Source organism: Papio anubis, chromosome 9 (genome assembly GCF_008728515.1).
Source record: "Papio anubis isolate 15944 chromosome 9, Panubis1.0, whole genome shotgun sequence".
Lineage (NCBI taxonomy): Eukaryota > Metazoa > Chordata > Mammalia > Primates > Cercopithecidae > Papio > Papio anubis.
In genome coordinates, this window is record NC_044984.1 from 82,908,743 (window position 1) to 82,929,137 (window position 20,395).

Sequence of the window (20,395 nt, forward strand, 5' to 3'; positions counted from 1 at the left end):
AAAATTGGCAGGGCACAGTGGTTCATGCCTGTAATCCTACTGCTTTAAGAAGCCAAGGTGACAGGATCACTCAAAGTCAGCAGTTTGAGACCAGACTTGGCAACAAAGTGAGAGTCCATCTCAAGAAAAAAATTTTAAAAATTAGTCAGGTATGGTGGCAACTACTTGGGAGTCTCAGCTACTAGAAAGGCTGAGGCAGGAGGATCACTTGAGCCCAGGAGTTTGAGGCTCCAGTGAGCCATGACTGCACCATTGTACCCCAGACTGGGTGACAGACATCCTGTCTCATTAAAAAAAAAAAATTAAGATGACAATTTTAGGAGGCTTTTCAAGGTCATCTTTCCTCAGTAAAGAATATCTAAACAAAGATAGATAACCATTTTTCCTTTCAAATAGAAGAGATTATAAACTATAATACTTAGGGAGTGTATAATACCTCATGATGATGACATACCTTATGATGATGACCTATCATATGATGACATACCTTATGATGATGATTCCAATTAAGTAGTACTAACTGAGCTTCTACAATATGATAGCTTCCTAATCACAGTAAGATAAGGTGACTACTATTCAGGAAATAAAATTCAGTAGGTTACAATGATAATTCATTAATTGTGGTTGAAATTTACATCTGAAACTACTGGGAATGCATTATAAATTATGAACTGCATTACTGTGCTGCAATGATATGTAGTTAGGGGGTCAAACCTCTACTCAACTATTTCCCAAGTGATAATGATCAGGTTACTAAATACCACTAGATCTCAGCTCTCTAACCAATATACTGGGCCTAAAAACAGTTACCTCATAAGGTTATGAAAAGTAAAGGAGACAATCCATGCAAAGTATTTCTGCATGGTGTCTATGTACTCGTAACTATTGTTTTAAAAAACCAAGGAGCAGGCTGCGCATGGTGGCTGACACCTATAATCCCAGAAGTTCAGGAGGCAGAAGTGGGAGGATCTCTTGAGACCAGGAGTTTGAGACCAGCCTGGGCAACACAAAGGGACCCACATCTCCACAAAAGACAAACATAAAAATTCAAGGAGCAGAAGACACATTATCTAAGCAATTTATTCTATAAAGGAAGAACAATGTTTTCCTAACAATAAGACTGATACTCTTAATAATATAGCACTCTATCTAGAGAGTTTTAATACATATTATTTCTAATAGTCCTTTTTTTAAAAAAATATAAAATGTCCTTAAATTTTAGCTTTAAATAGAGAACAAATTTTTTGCTGACCACAGGAGCAGAAGTTAAAATGCTAAATATTGCAACCTAATAAAATAAAATTTGAAGGGCCGGGCGCGGTGGCTCAAGCCTGTAATCCCAGCACTTTGGGAGGCCGAGACGGGCGGATCACGAGGTCAGGAGATCGAGACCATCCTGGCTAACGCGGTGAAACCCCGTCTCTACTAAAAAAATACAAAAAACTAGCCGGGCGCGGTGGCCGGCGCCTGTAGTCCCAGCTACTCGGGAGGCTGAGGCAGGAGAATGGCGTAAACCCGGGAGGCGGAGCTTGCAGTGAGCTGAGATCCGGCCACTGCACTCCAGCCTGGGCGACAGAGCGAGACTCCGTCTCAAAAAAAAAAAAAAAAAAAAAAAATAAAAAAATAAATAAATAAATAAATAAATAAATAAAATAAAATAAAATTTGAAAACTATCTTTCAAACTATTATTTTTCAAAGGTCAAACAAAATTATGTGAAATCTTCACTATTAATGATATACATAGGTCATTTGAAGAAAAGAATTCATCCAGAAATGGGGACATTCAGGGACTCCAATTCTTCACTTTAATGCAGTAGTAATTCTATTTGAGAAATATAATATTTGAAGAGAAAAATAATCAGAATTAATCAAGACTGTCTATTCAAAGTGTGAAAATGTGTTATCTGAGGATATTTTTATAATCTCTTATTACGTTAATCTCCATGAATCATGTATAAATATAGCCAACTTGAATTAACTGCCCACCACAAGACCAGGAAAACAATAGGTTCCTTTGTTCTAATGCTATCTTACTAATTTGTAGACTGACCTTGAAAAGACAGAATAATTCCACCTTTACGAGATGGGGACGGGACCTTAAGAAACGTTTTGAGGAAGATAAGTCATTACCCAATAGAAAGTTAAAGACAAAAACATTTTTTCTCTTTAGCAGCAAAATCATATTGAGTTAAACTGCCTCAAATGAAGAAACAACATCATCACAAACAAAGAGAAGAGGAGGGAGAATACACAGAGAAAACTAGTTTGAACTCTTTCAATATTTGAATTTCCTTCTTATATGAACAATTACAACTGCTAAAAGCTGCAACCTAACTATCCCATAGATACAAGTTATGAAAGCTTGATTCATCCTCTTCCCAGATACTTGACCCTTTCTTTAGGTAAGTCTGAGTTTGCCATTTAAAACAAGTCTTGCAACACTTTTTTTTAGAAACAAAGCAAAATGTTCTGTAAATAGATGAACTATTATGCTTAGTAAACGTGCCAGAAACATTTCAAATGAAAACCATGGGGACTGTAGGGGCAGTATAAAGTGTTCAAGAAGAAATTTAAAACAATTGACATTAAAGTCATAAATCATGTGCTTCTGTGACATGAGAATCACTTCAAGTAAATAAACTTAAAGTGTGTGGGCACAGTGCAAGTTGCCACCTAATGCAAAGACGGAACTGGTAGGGGCTGCAAAGGAATGATTTCCATTGAAGGAATAACTGTGAGTACAGGCAAAAATCAACTGTCAGGCCACTTCCTTTCCCTCACATAAAATGTAGCAAGGTTATGTCTGCAAAGCAAGTTCCTCTCATCCTATATAACCTCCTTTAGTCGAGTCATTACTGAATTATTCCAAGAGATGCAACCTGAAAAAAAAAATCATTATGGAATAAAATAATTTCAAAGCTGAAAAGGGCCTCCAAATTTCTCTAATTTAGTAGTTCTCATCTTCTTTTTTTTTTTTTTTTTTTTTTTTGAGAGCGAGTCTCGCTCTGTCACCCAGGCTGGAGTGCAGTGGCCGGATCTCAGCTCACTGCAACCTCCGCCTCCTGGGTTTACGCCATTCTCCTGCCTCAGCCTCCCGAGTGGCTGGGACTACAGGCGCCCGCCACTTCGCCCGGCTAGTTTTTTTTATTTTTTAGTAGAGACAGGGTTTCACCGTGTTAGCCAGGATGGTCTCGATCTCCTGACCTCGTGATCCGCCCGTCTCGGCCTCCCAAAGTGCTGGGATTACAGGCTTGAGCCACCGCGCCCAGCCTAGTTCTCATCTTCTTTGGGGCCATAGATTTATCTGAGAAATGATAAAACCTACACACTCTCCTCAGAAATGAACATAAGGCATACAAAGGCAGCACAATTCTGAACTTCATGTGTAAGCATTTGAAGTTTATCAGTCCTAGATTAAGACCTATTGATCATGTCCATGTTCCTCACTTGAAAAACTAGGAAATTGAATGCCAGAAAGATTCAGTGATCTGTCCAAGGCCACACAGCCAAGTAATAGTGGAGCTGGCATTAAAACAACCCAGTAATCCCGACTTCCATCAAGATGCTCTGCCCCAGCATTCTTTAGAGAAAGGCTGTTATTATCTACATCCATAAATCTCAACAGTCACTCATGTTGCTGCTTGAATAAATGAAATTAATAAGTTAGGATAGGAACACTCCACTTCAAACATTAAAACACACACACACACACACACACACACACACACACAAAGCACTATTGCCTAAGCAGTCCTGATACTTCTACATAAATAACTTTTATGTAGATGCTTGTTGGAAACATTACGGTTCTTACACCTCATCTCCACAAGTTGAGATTCGGAATAGTGATGCTCTTAGAGCTGCACCTTAAATAACTCCCTGAGAGACTGTGATCTGCTGGTTCTAAAGTAATGACCTACTTTAAACATATTTTGAAGATTTGTATTAATCTGGCATCTTTGTAAATCTATACAACACAGATAACTAGTCATAATAGGAGTTGAGATTAAATAAGAGTCAAGACATTTTCATTTCTAAACAATGACAGAAGAGACCATCTAGAGCAATTGCTCTTAAGTCTCCTTTCAGAAATTTGTTAAAAACATAGATGTTTGGATCCCTTTCTCAGACTTATCAAAGCAGTTTCTTGCTGTAGGTCCAGGCACTTGCAATTTTTAAATTATTATTATACTTTAAGGTCTAGGGTACATGTGCACAACGTGCAGGTTTGTTAACAACACGTAGGTATACACACGCCAGGTTGGTTTGCTGCACCCATCAACTCGTCATTTACATTAGGTATTTCTCCTAACGCTATCCCTCCCCCAGCGCCCCACTCCCCAAAAGGTCCCAGTGCGTGATGTTTCCCTCCCTGTGTCCATGTGTTCTCATTGTTCAATTCTCACTTATGAGTGAGAACACGTGGTGCTTGGTTTACTGTTCTTATGATATTTTGCTGAGAATAATTGTTTCCAGCTTCATCCATGTCCCTGCAAAGGACATGAACTCATCCTTTTTATGGCTGCATAGTATTCCATCATGTATACGGGCCACATTTTCTTTACCCAGTCTATTACTGATGGACATTTGTGTTGGTTCCAAGTCTTTGCTATTGCGAATACAGGCATAATTTTCATCAGCATGACAGGTGATTGTGATGCTCATTAAGTGGAGCACATCATTTCTTCTTCTTCACTCACGCAGCAAACATTTAATGAACACCTTCTACTTTGCTGTCCCCACCCTTCTCTTATATCACCATTAAAATTCCCAGATGAATAATTTAGCCAACAACTGACTGAGCCCATTGGGTATTAAGATAACATATGTTCAAAAGTAGTTTTGCACCATTACATCTTCAAGGGTCTATCTTGCTTTGTAGACTTATTCTTTCCTTCATCTTGTCTCTAAATCTTTATCTTCCTTCCTTACAGAAAGCTAAGATCATGTGCATGTTTGCTCGACTAGGTCATCTCACACAAGTTTACCATAACATTTTCTGTATTATTCTGCTTGGTCTTGTCAATAGCTTCTAGAATCTGAGAACAATTTATTGATAAATGAATTTAGGCATGGGCATAAGTAGTCAGATGGGAGTTAAGGCAGTAACTGATCTCATGGTGCTTACTACCATCCTACTTCCAGTAATGCCACCCTACACTCATCTCAGCTCTGAACTGAGGCACTTGGTGTGGTTCCTCTTCCCTAAGTTCACATAATCATAAAATAGTAACCGTGTCTAACACTTACCAAATATTTACTATGTGTCAGGCACTGTGCTCACTATGGGCTTGGGCTACATTATTACAATTTATCCTCAGATCCCCTCTGACATATTATCTCTATTTAACAGATGAAGAAACTGAGGCTTGAAGAGGTCAAGTGCCTTGACTAAAGTCACACAGCCATCACATGTTAAGTCTAGACTAGAACCCAGGTCATGCACAAAAGTTAAATTTTAAACACATACTGTCCTTTAGTGTTGTTTCTTGGGTCACAAACTAACAAGCAACTCAAGGAAAAAAACATGATCTGTTTTTAAACAGTATGGTTTTTTTTTTTTTTAAATATGCCCCCCTCACCCCCACCCTATACACAATAGCTACCCGGGTATATGCCAGGCAACTCTTGCATGGCTTTGCTCACAGTTCCCTCAAGTAAGACATACTGATACATCTGCTGCTGCTGTATGGGAGAATGCTTTTAAACCTTAACTCTCTGGGTCCTAAGGAATTTGTATAAACTGTGTCTGTAGGTTTCTACTTCTATATTGAGGCTAAGCTAGCAAGACTTCAACAGTGGCCTTAAACTTCTGTTTTGAAGTTCTATTATAAACCCAAAATAAAACACATACACCGGAAAATATGTATCAAGAAGAGGGAAGATAAATAGAGCCTCTTCTACTTCCTATCCTATTACCCCAACAAATAAACTTTTCATCCCTTTCTCTACATCACAACCCTCATTTGTTACCTATTCTCACATCACCTCGGTTCTCCAGTGAGTATTTAAATAACCAGGAATTTAAAAAAATTGCTTCTCAAGCTTTGTTCATCCTGAAATCATACATGGTTCAAACAAGCATGTAAGATCTCCCCTAGATCGCGAGGGTTGGGAAGGATGCATTCCAGACGTGTTATGCCCTCTCTGTGGCTTGATCTTGAGAGAAAGCACCTGGAAAAGCATAGCATGGAGCTGGCAGTGACTTAGGGGCAGCAATGCAAACGGCTTTCGCTGAGGGAAGAGTTCAATATCACAAACCAGGGAGATGAGTCCCTTCAGCATGTGGGCAATGAATCACCTCTCTATGTTCCCTGAAGAAGCAAACGCCCACTGACATGTGACAGGGTCTTCATACTGATGGAATGGGGAGAATAGCCATTTCAGATTTCCTTTCGTTAGGCTTTTTAGAGAAGAGTAGGAAGACATGTGAAGGGGAAATAGAACATGCTGGAGAACCCACTGGAGAGATTATGGGGAACAAGCCAGGGCAAGCCCATCAGCACATAGCGAACTCTCCAAGGTCCTTCCCTGCCTATGAAGGAGGGCGAGAAGACCAGCAAATAAGCAGTCACAGCAGCGGTGTGCAACTAGCCAGTTTTACCAACAAAGTATCCATGACCTTAAATATCTCACTACCTGCTTTCTATAAACCCTTTATAGTAACCCAATGATTCCTTTCCCCACCTTAGGAAAACAGTACTTTGGGGCAAGAAAAATCTAAATCTTTGATCAACAAGCACAGGAAAAAGAGCCACAGCTCTTTTTTACACGGCACTTTAAAGCATTCCTTACTCACCAATTTAGTGACGTCTTTTACATTATTAGTCACACGATTCCTGCAGATCCCTTCAGTTTTGACGAGAGGATTAAATAGGAGCAGTTGGAGATAAATGCAAGTGAGAATCCAAGTCTAAATGAAAACAGAAAAATTGCTTGATGATCATCAGTTAAAATCTGTAATCATTCAAACTTTTAACATTTAATGCCTTGATGCACAAAAAGGCCGGTCTAATATATATATATATATATATATATATATATATGTTATTGGCTTAAATGCAATTAAATATTACACATTCAAACTATGTTCACCAAAGTTTTAAAAAGCTTTTAGTTAAAATCCATTTTGAATTATTCTCTCAATGACAATATTGTTAACTTTTGTCAAAAACTTTCTTCAGCCAATTTCCCAATGGCAATTAGGAATAAACTTGTAACAGCATGTTAAAGACTTAGCCTTTGGGGTGTCTTCTAAAAGCTAGAGAATGCATAAAATGTATCCCTTATGGCACCAAAAGAAACATCTTATATCTACTTTAAATGTAGACCGCTTGGCAAGTAGCAGTATAACCCCTGAGCAGTGCTTTAATTCAATAATCTACAAGAGTACACCAAGTTAAAGTGACAGAGATGTGTATTTTTAGACCTAAGACAGAATTCCACTTAATTTGTGAGACATCAAAAGAATATTTTGAAACACAGCTTTTTAGTCACTTAAGGAAAATATTTCCTTAGCCAATAGGAAGGCATTCTTGAACCCTAGCAGAAAGTAATCTGTCTTCTCTCTCTCTCTCAAACACACATAACCTACACATCGGCTTGAAAACAACATTTTCTATCATGTATTATAGTTGTTTTAATGCATGACTTATTATTCCTTATTACACTATAGAGTTTCAAGGACTTGTGCATCTGATTTATCTTTGTAGTATCTTCACAACACATAACACAGTATCTTGCATATAAAAAGCCCTTAATAAATATTTGCTGGGTGAATCAGTGCTCAAGGTAAAAATATATTCTGATGCTCAAATTCAATAACCATTTATTAAACATGTATTATGCTGCAGGAACAGTGCCAGTCACTAGGGTAACAAAGATGATGAAGATGCCCTTGAAACTCAGAGGCAGGTAAATAAATAACACCCACACCTTGTGATAAACACTTTGGGAACACAGAGGAGGAAGCAATTAATCAATTAACCTTAAGGGGGAGAACCAGTTGCAGGAAGACAGTGCCAAGAAAAGCCAGAGAGAAAATGTGACTATGGCCGTATTTAGGAGGACAAGGAGGATTTGCAAGGGCTGACAAAAAAAAAGATGAGCATTCCAGGAAAAATAAACAACATGACAAAACCATGCAGATGTGAAGACATCTTAAAATATGTGTGAATTCTTTTATGAGATACCATTCTTCTGTAAAATCTTAAAATTACACAAGAGTCCAGATGCACATGACTAGAAATCTTCTCTATTTACATAGCTAGCCATATTTAAAAGGAACTGGATTATTATTTTCAATTAATATCTGCATGCTAACTAGATATTATACTAGAACAAATAATGATTATTATTTGCTAAAATTTCTAAAACTACAATGCTAATTACATGGATAAAGTGGTTTGTATTCAAAATTAAAATCCTTTTATTCCCTTACCACCATGGTCTATTTTAGCAGTAATCCTGCATAATTTAATTTAAGGCTACTTTGAGCACTGTGGGGTCACACTCTTCATAGTATCATCTTTCTTGGACCACAGCGAAGACTAAGTTGTAAAAATTATTTCTGTCTGAGGATTCTTCTTTTTGGACAACCCCTACATACAAACGCTCCTTTAATAACACAATCTTCCTTCACATGTGTAAATATAATTTATTAAACTCAGCTTTCTTTTATATTGTCATTGCTAAGACACAACCTCCCTGGAAATAAACTTCTCTAAGCCCCTCTTTCCTGATGTGATTTGGGAACTTTCTCTAAGACATCTCTGTAATGGACCAATCTCAGAAATGACCATAATCACATCCTTGGCTCAAAGAAATTTAACGGCAGAAATTCTGTTACTGGTCTTCACAATCCTTTACTCCTGGCCTTGAATAAATACTAAAGAAACATTTGTTCATTCATTCATCTAACAAGTATTTACTGAGTATCTGGTGTATACCAGGCATTGTGCTAGGTATTAGGCCTATATAATGAACAAAAAAACCCTGCCCTCATAAGGCTTAATCAACAAACATAAGTAACTAGGTTATACAGTATGTCAAAAGGTGTCAAAAGCTATGGAAAAAAAAAAAAAGATTAGAGCAAGGTTAAGGGGATTGGAATCATAATGTCTACTCTGCCTTACTGGTGATCTTGGGTTCAGAGTGACAATCACAGTCATGAGTCACAGGAGGCTTTGCTCAGCACCATGTGTACTACTGAGTTTCAAGAAAGGTTAGGTCAGCCGGTTGTGGTGGCTCATGACTATAATCCCAGCACTTTAGGAGGCCGAGGTGGGTGGATCACGAGGTCAGGAGATCGAGACCAGTCTGGCCAACATGGTGAATCCCCGTCTCTACTGAAAATACAAAAATTAGCTGGGTGTGGCAGTGTGCGCCTGTAATCCCAGCTACTGGGGAGGCTGAGGCAGCAGAATTGTTTTAACCCATGAGGCAGAGGTTGCAATGAGCCAAGATCGTGCCGCTGCACTCCAGCCTGGAGACAAAAGCTAGACTCCATTTCAAAGAAAGAAAGACAGACAGACAGACAGACAGACAGAAAGGAAGGAAGAAAGAAAGGAAGGAAGGAAGGAAGGAAGGAAGGAAGGAAGGAAGGAAGGAAGAAAGAAAGGAAGGAAGAAAGGAAGGAAGGAAGAAAGAAGGAAAGAAGGAAAGAAAGAAAGAAGGAAAGAAAGAAGAAAGGAAGAAAGGAAGAAAGAAAAGAAAGAAGGAAAGGAAGAAAAATAAAGAAAGGAAGAAGGAAAGAAGGAAAGAAAGAAGGAAAGAAGAAAGAAAGAAAGAAAGAAAGAAAGAGAAAGAAAGGAAAGAAGGAAAGAAAGGAAGGAAGGAAGGAAGGAAGGAAGGAAGAAAGGAAAAGAAAGAAAGAAAGGTTAGGTAACAAAAGAGTACATACAGCACCAGCAGAGCCAACTCCCAGGCCATCTCTAATATTAGAAAGTCACTGAACACTCAGGATATGTGTGGCAATGATAGGTGATGCTGGGTAGGTGATTCCTTCTCCTTATACCTTGCTAGCTGAGCAGTTTTTTGGGGATACAGCATGAACTTCTATTCATTTTTCTAGAGCAGCTATCCCCACCAGTACCAGTCTCAACAATAAAATATTAATACATATCAGTGCATGATATATGCTTGTAATAAAGCACACATCAGTGCTTGCTACCTAGTAACTTCAGCTGAGTTCTCTTTGAGGAAGTATAGATGAACACCTAAAAGTTTCTTGAGTCCTTGTTGAAAGAAGACTTAGAGGGAAGGTCAAATCACCAGGCATTTCTGAGTCTAGAGAAGAGCCACAGAACTAACTGTACTCTTTTCTTTCCAAAGATTGCAGTATGTATGGAAACAGCTTGGAATTTTTAACAGGGTAATATTGACAAGTGTCTCATTAAGAAGACAACATTTCACCAAAGATTGGACAAAGCTAAGGCAGTGGTCCACGCAGACATCTGTGGGAAGAGTACGGCATACAGAGAGAAAAGCTGGTGCCAAGGTCCTAAGGTCTATTTAAGACATCTGTTATTTAAGACATAGCAAGAGTAAATCAGGGAGCAGTAGAGGATGATGATGTCAGAGAGACAATGGAGAGGCCAGCTTATGTAGGGCTTATTGAAGCCCATTGCCCAGACGTTGACTCTTACTTGAATAAAATAGGATTCATTGCAAGAATTTGAGCAGAGGCAGGATATAAATATACTTCAGAATAAAAATAAATTAATTAAATAAGATCAGTCTGATTGCTATAATAAAAATAGACTTTAGGGTGACAACAGGTAGAAAATGAAACAGACAAGTTGGGAAGTTGTTGCTGTAATCCAATCAAGAAAGGGTTATAGTAATACATTGACTGAAAGTGGTTAGATTCTGGACATCTTCCTAAGGCTGAACCATGAGAATTTCCTGACAGAGTAAGATTTGAGAGAAAGAGTCAAAGATGACTATAAGAATTTTGGTATGAACTACTGGCAAGATGGTGTTGCCATCAACTGATATGGGGAACACTGGGGATAGAGAAGGTTTGGGGGGCAGATCAGGAATTAAATTTTGAGTATATTAAGTTTAAGATGTCTTTGAAGTATTCTAGTGATAATGCCAGGTCAAGATATTTAAATCTGGACTTGGGAGGGAAGCTTGGGCTGCAGATATAAATATGATAGCCTTCCATATATAAATGGGGTGTTAAGCAAATGAGTGGATGAGATCACCAAGGGAGTGAGTAAAAGTACAAAAAAGAACAAAGAACTGAGCATGCTATGGTGTTCTAACCTTAAGGGATCTGACAGAAGAGTTAGAACCCACAAAAGAGTCCAAGAGAGCAAAGCAAAAAGATTATGGAAGAAAGTCAAGACTTTAAAAAAGTACTTTAAGGAAAAGAAGGTCAAACTATGTCAAATGCTGGTTATAGGTCGAGTAAGACAAGGACTGAGAACTGAATACTGGTTTGGCAACATTAAGGTCACTGGTGATATTAACAAGAGCACTTTTATTGAAGTGGTACGGGAAAAAGCCAGTCTACGGTGGGTTTAAGAAAGTAAGAGACGAGACTAACCAGAAACAATGAGTATGAACAGTTGTTTTGAAGTTTTCTTTCAAAGGAGAGCAACTGGATAAACAAACACATAAATAAAACCAAGATGGGGAAGTAGCTGGCAAGAAATTGGGGGTGAAGAGAGTTTTCTTTGTAAGAAGGTTGAAACATCAGAATGTGTATATGCCTATGGGAATGATCCAATAGGAGGAAGCAATTGGCAATATAGGTCAGAAGAGAGGGGATTGCTTGGGCAACAGCCTTGAGCAGGAAAGAAGGGGTGAGATTCAGTTCTCAAGTAGAAAGTGTGGCTTTAAATAGGAGTATAAGTAGTTCAATTCTATCAGGCAGAGTACTGGAATGTAAATGCAGATGCTGGTGGTGTTTTGGGAACAATTCCATGAATAGAGCTTAAAGTTACTGAACATTTACTATATACCAAGCATCTTGGATATCTAATAACGAAAAAACAATAACTTTCATATGTCCTAATTTTAAAGATGAAGGAGTTGAGGTATAGGGACATTTGGTGACTTCTGAGTGGTGAAATCAGTAAGCCCAGATCTGTCCAATTCTAACTTCTGTCCTTTTAGCCCCTCTACACTGTCCCAGAACTCCCGCAAATCTGTTAGATGATTTGTGAGAACTGTGATGTGATAGCAAATCTCTAAAACTTTAATAATTTTGCAAATATCAAGCATATGGAGACAAGTCTGTTCCACATTCCATGCCACAGCTGAATATTCTATATTATTCAAACCATCATTTTTAATATATGTCATTTGATAGTTCCTTAAAATATATCAACACAGACTGCTATAATAATTGAAGAATGATTTGATCAGGGCAATATATTTTTTGTATCAGTTAAATTGAAATAGCTTACAAAGATATGGTTTTGTTCATTTTATAAAAATCTACTGGGTAAATGCTAAAATTACATCTATGTTGGCTTATGAACATTCAAATATCTCTGAAAAACCTATATTTCTTAAAGCCCTTTATTTTAAAGCCATTATAAATAAATTCATACTGTAATTTAATTTTGCAGATACTTTGCTACCATTTAAACTACCTACCTTTCATAAAATTAAAGAATTCATTCTGGCATAGCTAAACATTAGGACAGGGGGATAATCAAGTTAGAAATACTGAGGTTTTTGCGAAGCAAGGATGACACCTCCTTCATCAGTATACTCAGGAGAGAGCTGAACTGCAGAGCTTACTTCTTTATATAAAAAAGAAATTTTTCAGTATTAATTTTTCTACACAGAAGTCTTTCTAATATTGTACACACATTTTGATTTCTTAAACAGTGAATTGAAATATTAAACTTTGCTTTTCTTTGACGGTTCAGGGTCATCAAATAAAAGGAAGACTTTCAAAGTATCTCACTTAGGTAGTTGTAACTTCCCTTCTCCAAGAGGTTCCAAATTACTGTACTTGTTTGTATAACTTTTAAACATTTAGGTTTCACTTGTTTGTTCCTTAATTTTCCTGTTTCCCCCAGATTGTCATGTCATTACTTGCAACATATTTTTACCACTAACATGCCTATTTCCAGTCTCCTGCACTCTTGATGATGAGCACAACACATGTCCCATATGGGAGCTTACAGCAGGAAGTATAATGGTCCCAAAGATGTCCATGTTCTAATTCTTGGAACTTGTGAATGTATCATCACATATGGCAAAATGGACTTTCCAGACATGATTACGTTAACAACTAGAGATGAAGAGACTATCCTAGATTCCCTGGGTCTAATCTAATCCCCATGGTCCTTAAAAATGGAGACTATTTTCCAGCTCTGTTCAGAGACAGGCGCAATGATGGAAGAACAGTCAAGTAAATGTGACATGAAAAGGACTCAACATGTCCTTGCTGGCATTGAAAATAGAGAGAAGGGACCAGGAGTCAAGGAATGTAGGAAGCTTCTAGAAGCTGGAAAAGAGAAAGAAACAGATTCTCCCCTAGAGTCTTTGGAAAGCAACACACAGTCTAATTGATACTTTGATTTAAGTGAGCCCTATTTTGAACATTTGATCTTCAAAATTATAATATTTTATATATATATATATATATATTTTTTTTTTTTGATGGAGTCTGTCTCTCTCTGTTGCCCAGGCTGGAGTGTAGTGATGTGGTCTTGGTTCACTGCAACCTCCGCCTCCGAGGTTCAAGTGATTCTCCTGCCTCAGCCTCCCGAGTAGCTGGGATTAAAGGTGCCTGCCACCACGGCCGGCCTTTTTTTTTTTTCGTATTTTTGGTAGAGACGGAGTTTCACCATGTTGGCCAGGCTGGTCTTGAACTCCTGAGCTCAGGTAATCCACTTGCTTTAGCCTCCCAAAGTGTTGGGATCACAGGCGTGAGCCACTACACCCAGTCAGTCAATAAATTTGTGGCAATTTATTACAGCAGCAACAGAAAAATAAAACACAGCTCAATTGAAATACTTTTGGAATGAATGAATGAATGAATGAATGGTGCAGTGTAGTGATGGTCAAGCTATTCCAGATGAGGAAAGTGAACTGCCTCTGCCAGAATTATTGGCCCCCCACCCTTTATTTTAAGCAGAGTAGCTCAGCTTTTTTTTTTTTTTTTTAATTTGTTCATGCCTCTTAGAAAGATTCTGTTTAAACAAAGGTTTCCAAGGACCAAGAAGAAATTAGGAAAAAAACAAAACAAAACAAAACAAAAAAACGCTTTTGGAAACCATGGGCAGAATATGGATCCAGAAAACCTCTCAGTCCCTTCCCATGTGACTTCAAACAAGTCAGCTAATCCCCCTGAGTATCCATTTATCAGCCTGTAAAACGAGAATAAAAATAATTTTTGTCTTACCCATTTCATGAACTAGTAGTAAGAATCAAATGAGAAACTATTCAAACTGCGGATGCTATGCAATTATTTGTTGTGTGGTTTATGGGCTTTGCATTGGCTAGGAAACCAGGAAACAAGTACTTCAAAAATGTTTGAGTAAAACTTTCTGAGAAAAGACTTTATAGAGTAAATCTCCCATGAACAAAGAGTATGACCTTTAGCACATGAATATTTTCATACTGACTTTGAGTTCACATACCTTTTTCATTTATTTCTTAGTTCTGAACTGTGTTTAGAGTAGCTTCAGTTACCACACAATTGACTTCCAATTAAATGAGGTGTTCTAATATATCAACAAAATATTTATCTTTGTTTTCTCTTCCTCTTATTCCAATTTCTGGAAACTCTGAGGGGATAGGGTACCTAAATGTGTGGGTGTGCACACACGCTCACACACACCCTAATGGAGATATACTCCTGAAGCAAAATGTCCCTGTGTTTGTGACTTCTGCTCTAAAATGTATCTTTTCAGTTTGGGTAATCATCTGTTTTTTTTGTTTTTTTTTTTTTTTTTTTTTTTTCCTGTTAACATTCTCTGCAGCTGTATATGACATTTTTCTTTGCTACTTTGTTTAATCATTGTACAACATTTCTCTCTAGGTCAAGCTCATTGTGTGATAACCTCTCATTTCTGGATAGTCTTTCATTGTATAGACACATATTGTCGTGGGTAGTTCTCGTTTTTTTTTAGAAACATGCATCAAAATTGTCCCCCGTGTATTCCCCCACAACACACAAAATTCCAATAATCCTTTCATTGCTAAATGTTGCCTTCAAATTATTTACATGATTAGGAAAAAAAAATAATGAGAAATCAGTGTGCACTGTTACAACCAAGACATGCAGTAGAAACAGTTCTGGTAGAGGGAAGTAATACTGACTAAAATTTATGTTGACATCAGTGACAGATGTGGCAGGTCCTTTTCTGGGAGCAGGTTTTAACAGTAGCAGATAGTACTAGAAAAGCACTTTAAAGAAGTCTGGGGTGGGAGGAATTTACAAGAAGATGAGGCTGAAGACCTCAAAGGCAAAGGTCTTGCTCAATTTTCATTTTCGTTGAGAACAAACATCAGCAGACTCCAGTGGGCTATTCACCCAATAATCAATCCCTCCTGAACACAGAGCTTTCCTTACAGTAAAAAGCCATATACCAGGAAAAGAAGCTACAAAATCCCCAAACGAAATAATGGACTTAATCTGAACGTGTGTTGCAACACATAAGTCACATTGCAGATTCCTTTTCTTCAGTAGAAATTAAAATGCATGCAGCCTAAGAACATCAGGAGGACATATGCTGTTCAAGAAACCAGAAGATACCAATCTTCTAAACTTGGAAAAAAAAAAAATACAGGAAAAAAAGCCTTTCTCTCTCTATGAATATGAGAAGTGATTTTTTAAAATATGCATTGTCAGGGTCCACATTACAGACTTCACAAAGTCAAAAAGAGAGTGAAGTGTTTGTGTAGCTCATTTTCTTTATGCACAGACCTAAGAAATGGTATTAGAGCTGCCCTGAACAAAACAGCAGCTGCTGCCAAAAACAACATTCATCTTCTCTTTAATCTTGCATACCAGCTATTGAAGCAGGCAGTTCCCTTGTAGCCCAAATGTATTTTGGAAGAGAGCCAATTGGCTCAACTACCCAAAGACAGGAAAGCCAGTTACCAAGATACAGGTATGGTAATTAGTCCTGAGTTCAGGTCTTCTTAACTCATATGAACCATATCTTCCAAAAATAAACTATGTAAACCAACAACAGGATCCTCATTTGGTGAATAACCATTCAGTTCTATATGACTTCTTTTTTCAGATCCTTTTATAATTGCTTAAAGATTTATCATTAAATATTATAAGGAAAATACCTAATCATCTTACATTGACTGAAATTCTTCTCTAAGCACTGTTCAGTAATCTCAAAGGGACAAATGAAACATTTAGTAGATTTTTTAGTTTTTGAAACTTAACTACTATCAAAAAAGCAGATGTTACCAGAGTAACTAATTGAAACTCAGACCAACTTGGAACCAAATTGGTGGGTGCCAAAATCTTGTAAAGATACTCTTCTAACTTCCCTCCACAAAAATCCTTTTGTGAAGAAGTAAACTAAAAATGTTTTAAAATATGGGTGATCATTAAAATATGTAATGAATATGCTCTTATAACAAAAAACTGAACATCCTAGAAAGAAATTGCTTAATATAAAAAGGCAGACAATGTAACATAATATGACAATTTAATGTAATAAAGGAATTTAAAGATTTCAAGGTACTCAATATATGAGAAAAATTTGGGGAAATTCATCCTTTAATAATCAGTCCTTGTTCTATATGTAAATGCCACTTAAAGGGGAAATAACTCAAAATATATTGACTCCTAAGGGCTGCACATAGGACAAGCAGTTTGCAGATATTATTTCCTATAATCCTCCCATCAACCAGGTAGATATTATTACCCTATTCTGCAGGTGAGCAAAACACAATTTGGAGAGATTAGGTAACTTCCTCACGGCCACTTTGCTAGGAAATTGCTGGATTGGATATAAACCAAAACCTACACTAGCTATGCTGGAAAGAAAAATACTGGGCCAGTTAGATAATAAAACTGACTTCATTTATATTTAATGAATAACTAAATTTTATTTAAAAGGGTCATATTGCAGAAGGCATATAGGTCTCTTTAACTCAACCAGTTTCAAACTGAAACTACATGTCAAGTTATTACTAGGTTGAATAAAGTCAGCAGGTAAATCAAGTTACACTTATCTATAGCTTAAACAAAAATTTACATAGCTAGAGGGAGGGGAGAAACCCAAAAAATAAAGCGAAAAGTTGTTTCTTCTTATAAAAACAAAATTGGGTGCTTTCGGACTTATAGTAACATTATCCCAGGAGCCACTTATTCATTCAACAGACATGTCCGGAGTATCTAATAAATACATAAGCTTAAGACAGAAAGACTATGGTCATTGGCCTCAGGAAGCTCAAATTACTGGAGAACACAGCACAGAGGTGGGCGTCAGAGAGAAAAGGCCCAGCCCCTCCCTCAACCGTCCCCTGTCCCAAGTACAGCTAAACCTGACTTGGGGAGGGGAGCATTTGAGGCAGGGGCTGAGAGATAGTTTCTAGGGGGAGAAGCTTCTCCAAAGGTGATCGGGGGCAGCCAACTCAAAGACAGTGAGGGAGAAGACCCCTGACAGAGGCAGTAGCAGGTGCCCACAGAAGTGTGGAAACAAGGCATGTTCTTAGAATTCTGTGACTTTTTACTCCATTGGAAAATGAGAATAAGCAAAAAAAAAAAAAAAAAATACAAGGCTACAGAGAGAGATATAGAGGCCCTCCTAATTTTGCTAATTGATTTAGTTTCCATTTTAAAAGCACTGGGGAGACCCAGAATGATTTTAAGCAGGGGAGTGTCAAGATCTGATTTATTCTTAAAAGGTTTATCAGGCATCAGAATGAAGGATGGACTGCAGGAGGGAGGGCAACAAGCCTGGGGGCATGAGGCCCATTAGGAGGTCACTGAAGTAATCCAAAGTCGAGATGATGAGGGCCGTAACTAGGGCAGTGGCATTGAGAATGGAGAAAAATGAACACGTTCAACAGGATGTGGAAGTAGAACGGAAGATCTTGGTGACTAATGAAAAGAGGGTAGGGTCAAAAGGGGAAGAGGCACAAATGACTTCCAGGTTCCAGTTTGGGTGAATGTGTAAAAAGTGATGCTATTTGCTGATCCAGATATGTAGGAAGAGAAGAGGCAGGAGTTTATCACCAAAAACCTTAGAGAATACTACCATAGAAGGAGGACATTCTATCATGAACTATCTGTGTAGGAGATGAGAGAATGCGAAGCCAAATACATGAGAGGGAAATCAGTTGATTGTGGGGGTACTGCAGCCAATGGGGGAAAAAACAAACAAACAAACAAAGGGAGAGGGCAATGAATAAAACAAGCACTAAAAGGTGTCAATATGATGTTTACTAAAGAGTACTTAATGGAGCTGACCTTAATGAGGGCAGTTGCCATTGAGTTGATGGAACCAAAAGTCAACCTCAGTGCATGGACTACAGGACTGAATGAATATGAGGGAATTTCAAAGGTATATTACTACAGTTTGCCAAAAAAGAAAGAAGAGAGTGAGTGATCATAGAAAGGGCTAGAAAGTTCACTTCTGTCTTGGTAGAAGGGAACAGACAGCCCTGAAAGAGTGGGACTAAAATAATCAACTCAGCATTTCTCTTTTTTAAATGGCCTAGGAATAGGGAACAACTCACCTGAGGTTAACAAAGCTGGGTGAGGTCAGCAGTTTTGACCCTGTGTAACAATCCCTAATAAAAGACTGATACCTCAGGCAAGAATATAGGGCCTGCGTATTCAGGTTTTTACTGTTATTAATTTTAATAAAGATGTACATAATAGAGTAAGCATTTGTGACAGCCGTATAGACTATTCAATTAGTAACAATGGTTTAAAAAGTAGATCATTAGCTATCCATAAATAAAGCTCTTTAGCAGTTATACAAAGTAGGGGAAAAAAATCCCCTACACAATATAATCCACTGAATTTTAAGGAGATCTGAGCTAATGACTAATTCTAATTTCTATGAGGATAATGATGTATAACAGACTGAACTAGTCTAGAAAACTGATGGGTACTAGTTTAATTCTCAACTATCATGTCTAGAAAGCTAAAAACTCCATTTCTCAGATGCCCTTTAAAGTTAGCTAGATTTATATATCTACTGCCAACTCTTTGCAATAAGTGTATATTGTCAAAGAAATAAGACGAACAGACCTCCCCCAACACCGGCCAAAGTATGGAAACATAATTTTAAAAATTCATGAAAGTTCTGAAGTCTGTATCTTCAGCACTGCATGAACACTGGCACCGTTCATTCTTATGCCAATTAGCTGCTCTTAAAATTGAACTACCCTGATATACAAGAATCTGAGGGTTGTAGCTCTCCAAAAACAGCTACAGAAACATAAATCATAATTTATACTCTTTCAAATACGTGACTCGCTTCTGAAAGTGAGATCCCATGTATATCAAAAATTATGTAATTCTTTAAAATCTCTAAAATAGCTTGAACTCCAAACCATTTAGTGGTGTGAAATGAGCATAGGCTTCAGTTGCCATCTGATCCCAAGTGCCCAATCTGAGACTGAATGCCTGAATTTCCTAGGACCTTTTTGTGGTTGTTTTTTCCACTATGGATGCAGTTAAATTTGCTCATATGCATTTTCACATCTGCTACTGAAAGTCTGACAAGTTTAGTCTCACAGGACCTTTTAATTAAAATAAATAAATAAATAAAAATCTGAGGAAGCAGCTCAGAAAATTTTCAACGAAGTCCCCCACCGCCTCACCACTAACCTGGATCCTTTACTACATGAGAATAAACTAAATCTTTATACTCTACTTTAACTGCTTCCAAATGTCATCAAAATGAGTAGAACTAGAGGCATGAGGTCAAAGAACATTCACAGTCTTGATCGTTTTCTCCATCACATCAGATGACAAGCTTGATTGGCAAAGGTCACAAACTAGCTTTCCGAATTATGCAATGCGTGCAAGACATACCAATTGCCTTTTTAGTGGGATGGAATAAACTGTTGAAATGTTCCTTCTTTCACTGAAGGTGTTCCAACTGAAACCAAGGGAGTCAGCTGTGTTATGTTTAGATAAAGTGTAATCATCTGGGGTGTTTACTTAAAATGCAGATTCCTGAATGTCAGAGGGAGTCCAAATTTCTGAGGTGCATCTCAGGAAAGCACATCTTTTAATAAGCTCTCTATGTGATTATTATATACCCTATAAAGTCTGAGATATAATATTTTAGATAGTTCATGAGTGCTATATTGGTTAAGGAAAACAAAACAAAAATGTCTTAAAAGGTATACAAGGTGGTATTTGATTGAAGCGCTACATACTAGATGCTCTTGATTTACAGTAACTTGAGGGGGTGAGGGATAAGAGATGAC

The 20,395-nt window shown here is 37.7% G+C and overlaps 1 protein-coding gene across 2 annotated transcripts in view; it reads right to left on the reverse strand.

The window, feature by feature from the left end:
* KITLG (KIT ligand) overlaps nucleotides 1-20,395 on the reverse strand; it is an 88,937-nt gene that overhangs the window by 45,405 nt on the left and 23,137 nt on the right. For both annotated transcript variants that reach the window (XM_003906934.5, XM_003906933.5), the window contains exon 2: nucleotides 6,801-6,914. In XM_003906934.5, the coding sequence (XP_003906983.1) occupies nucleotides 6,801-6,914 (114 nt within the window). The remainder of the gene's footprint in view (nucleotides 1-6,800; nucleotides 6,915-20,395) is intronic.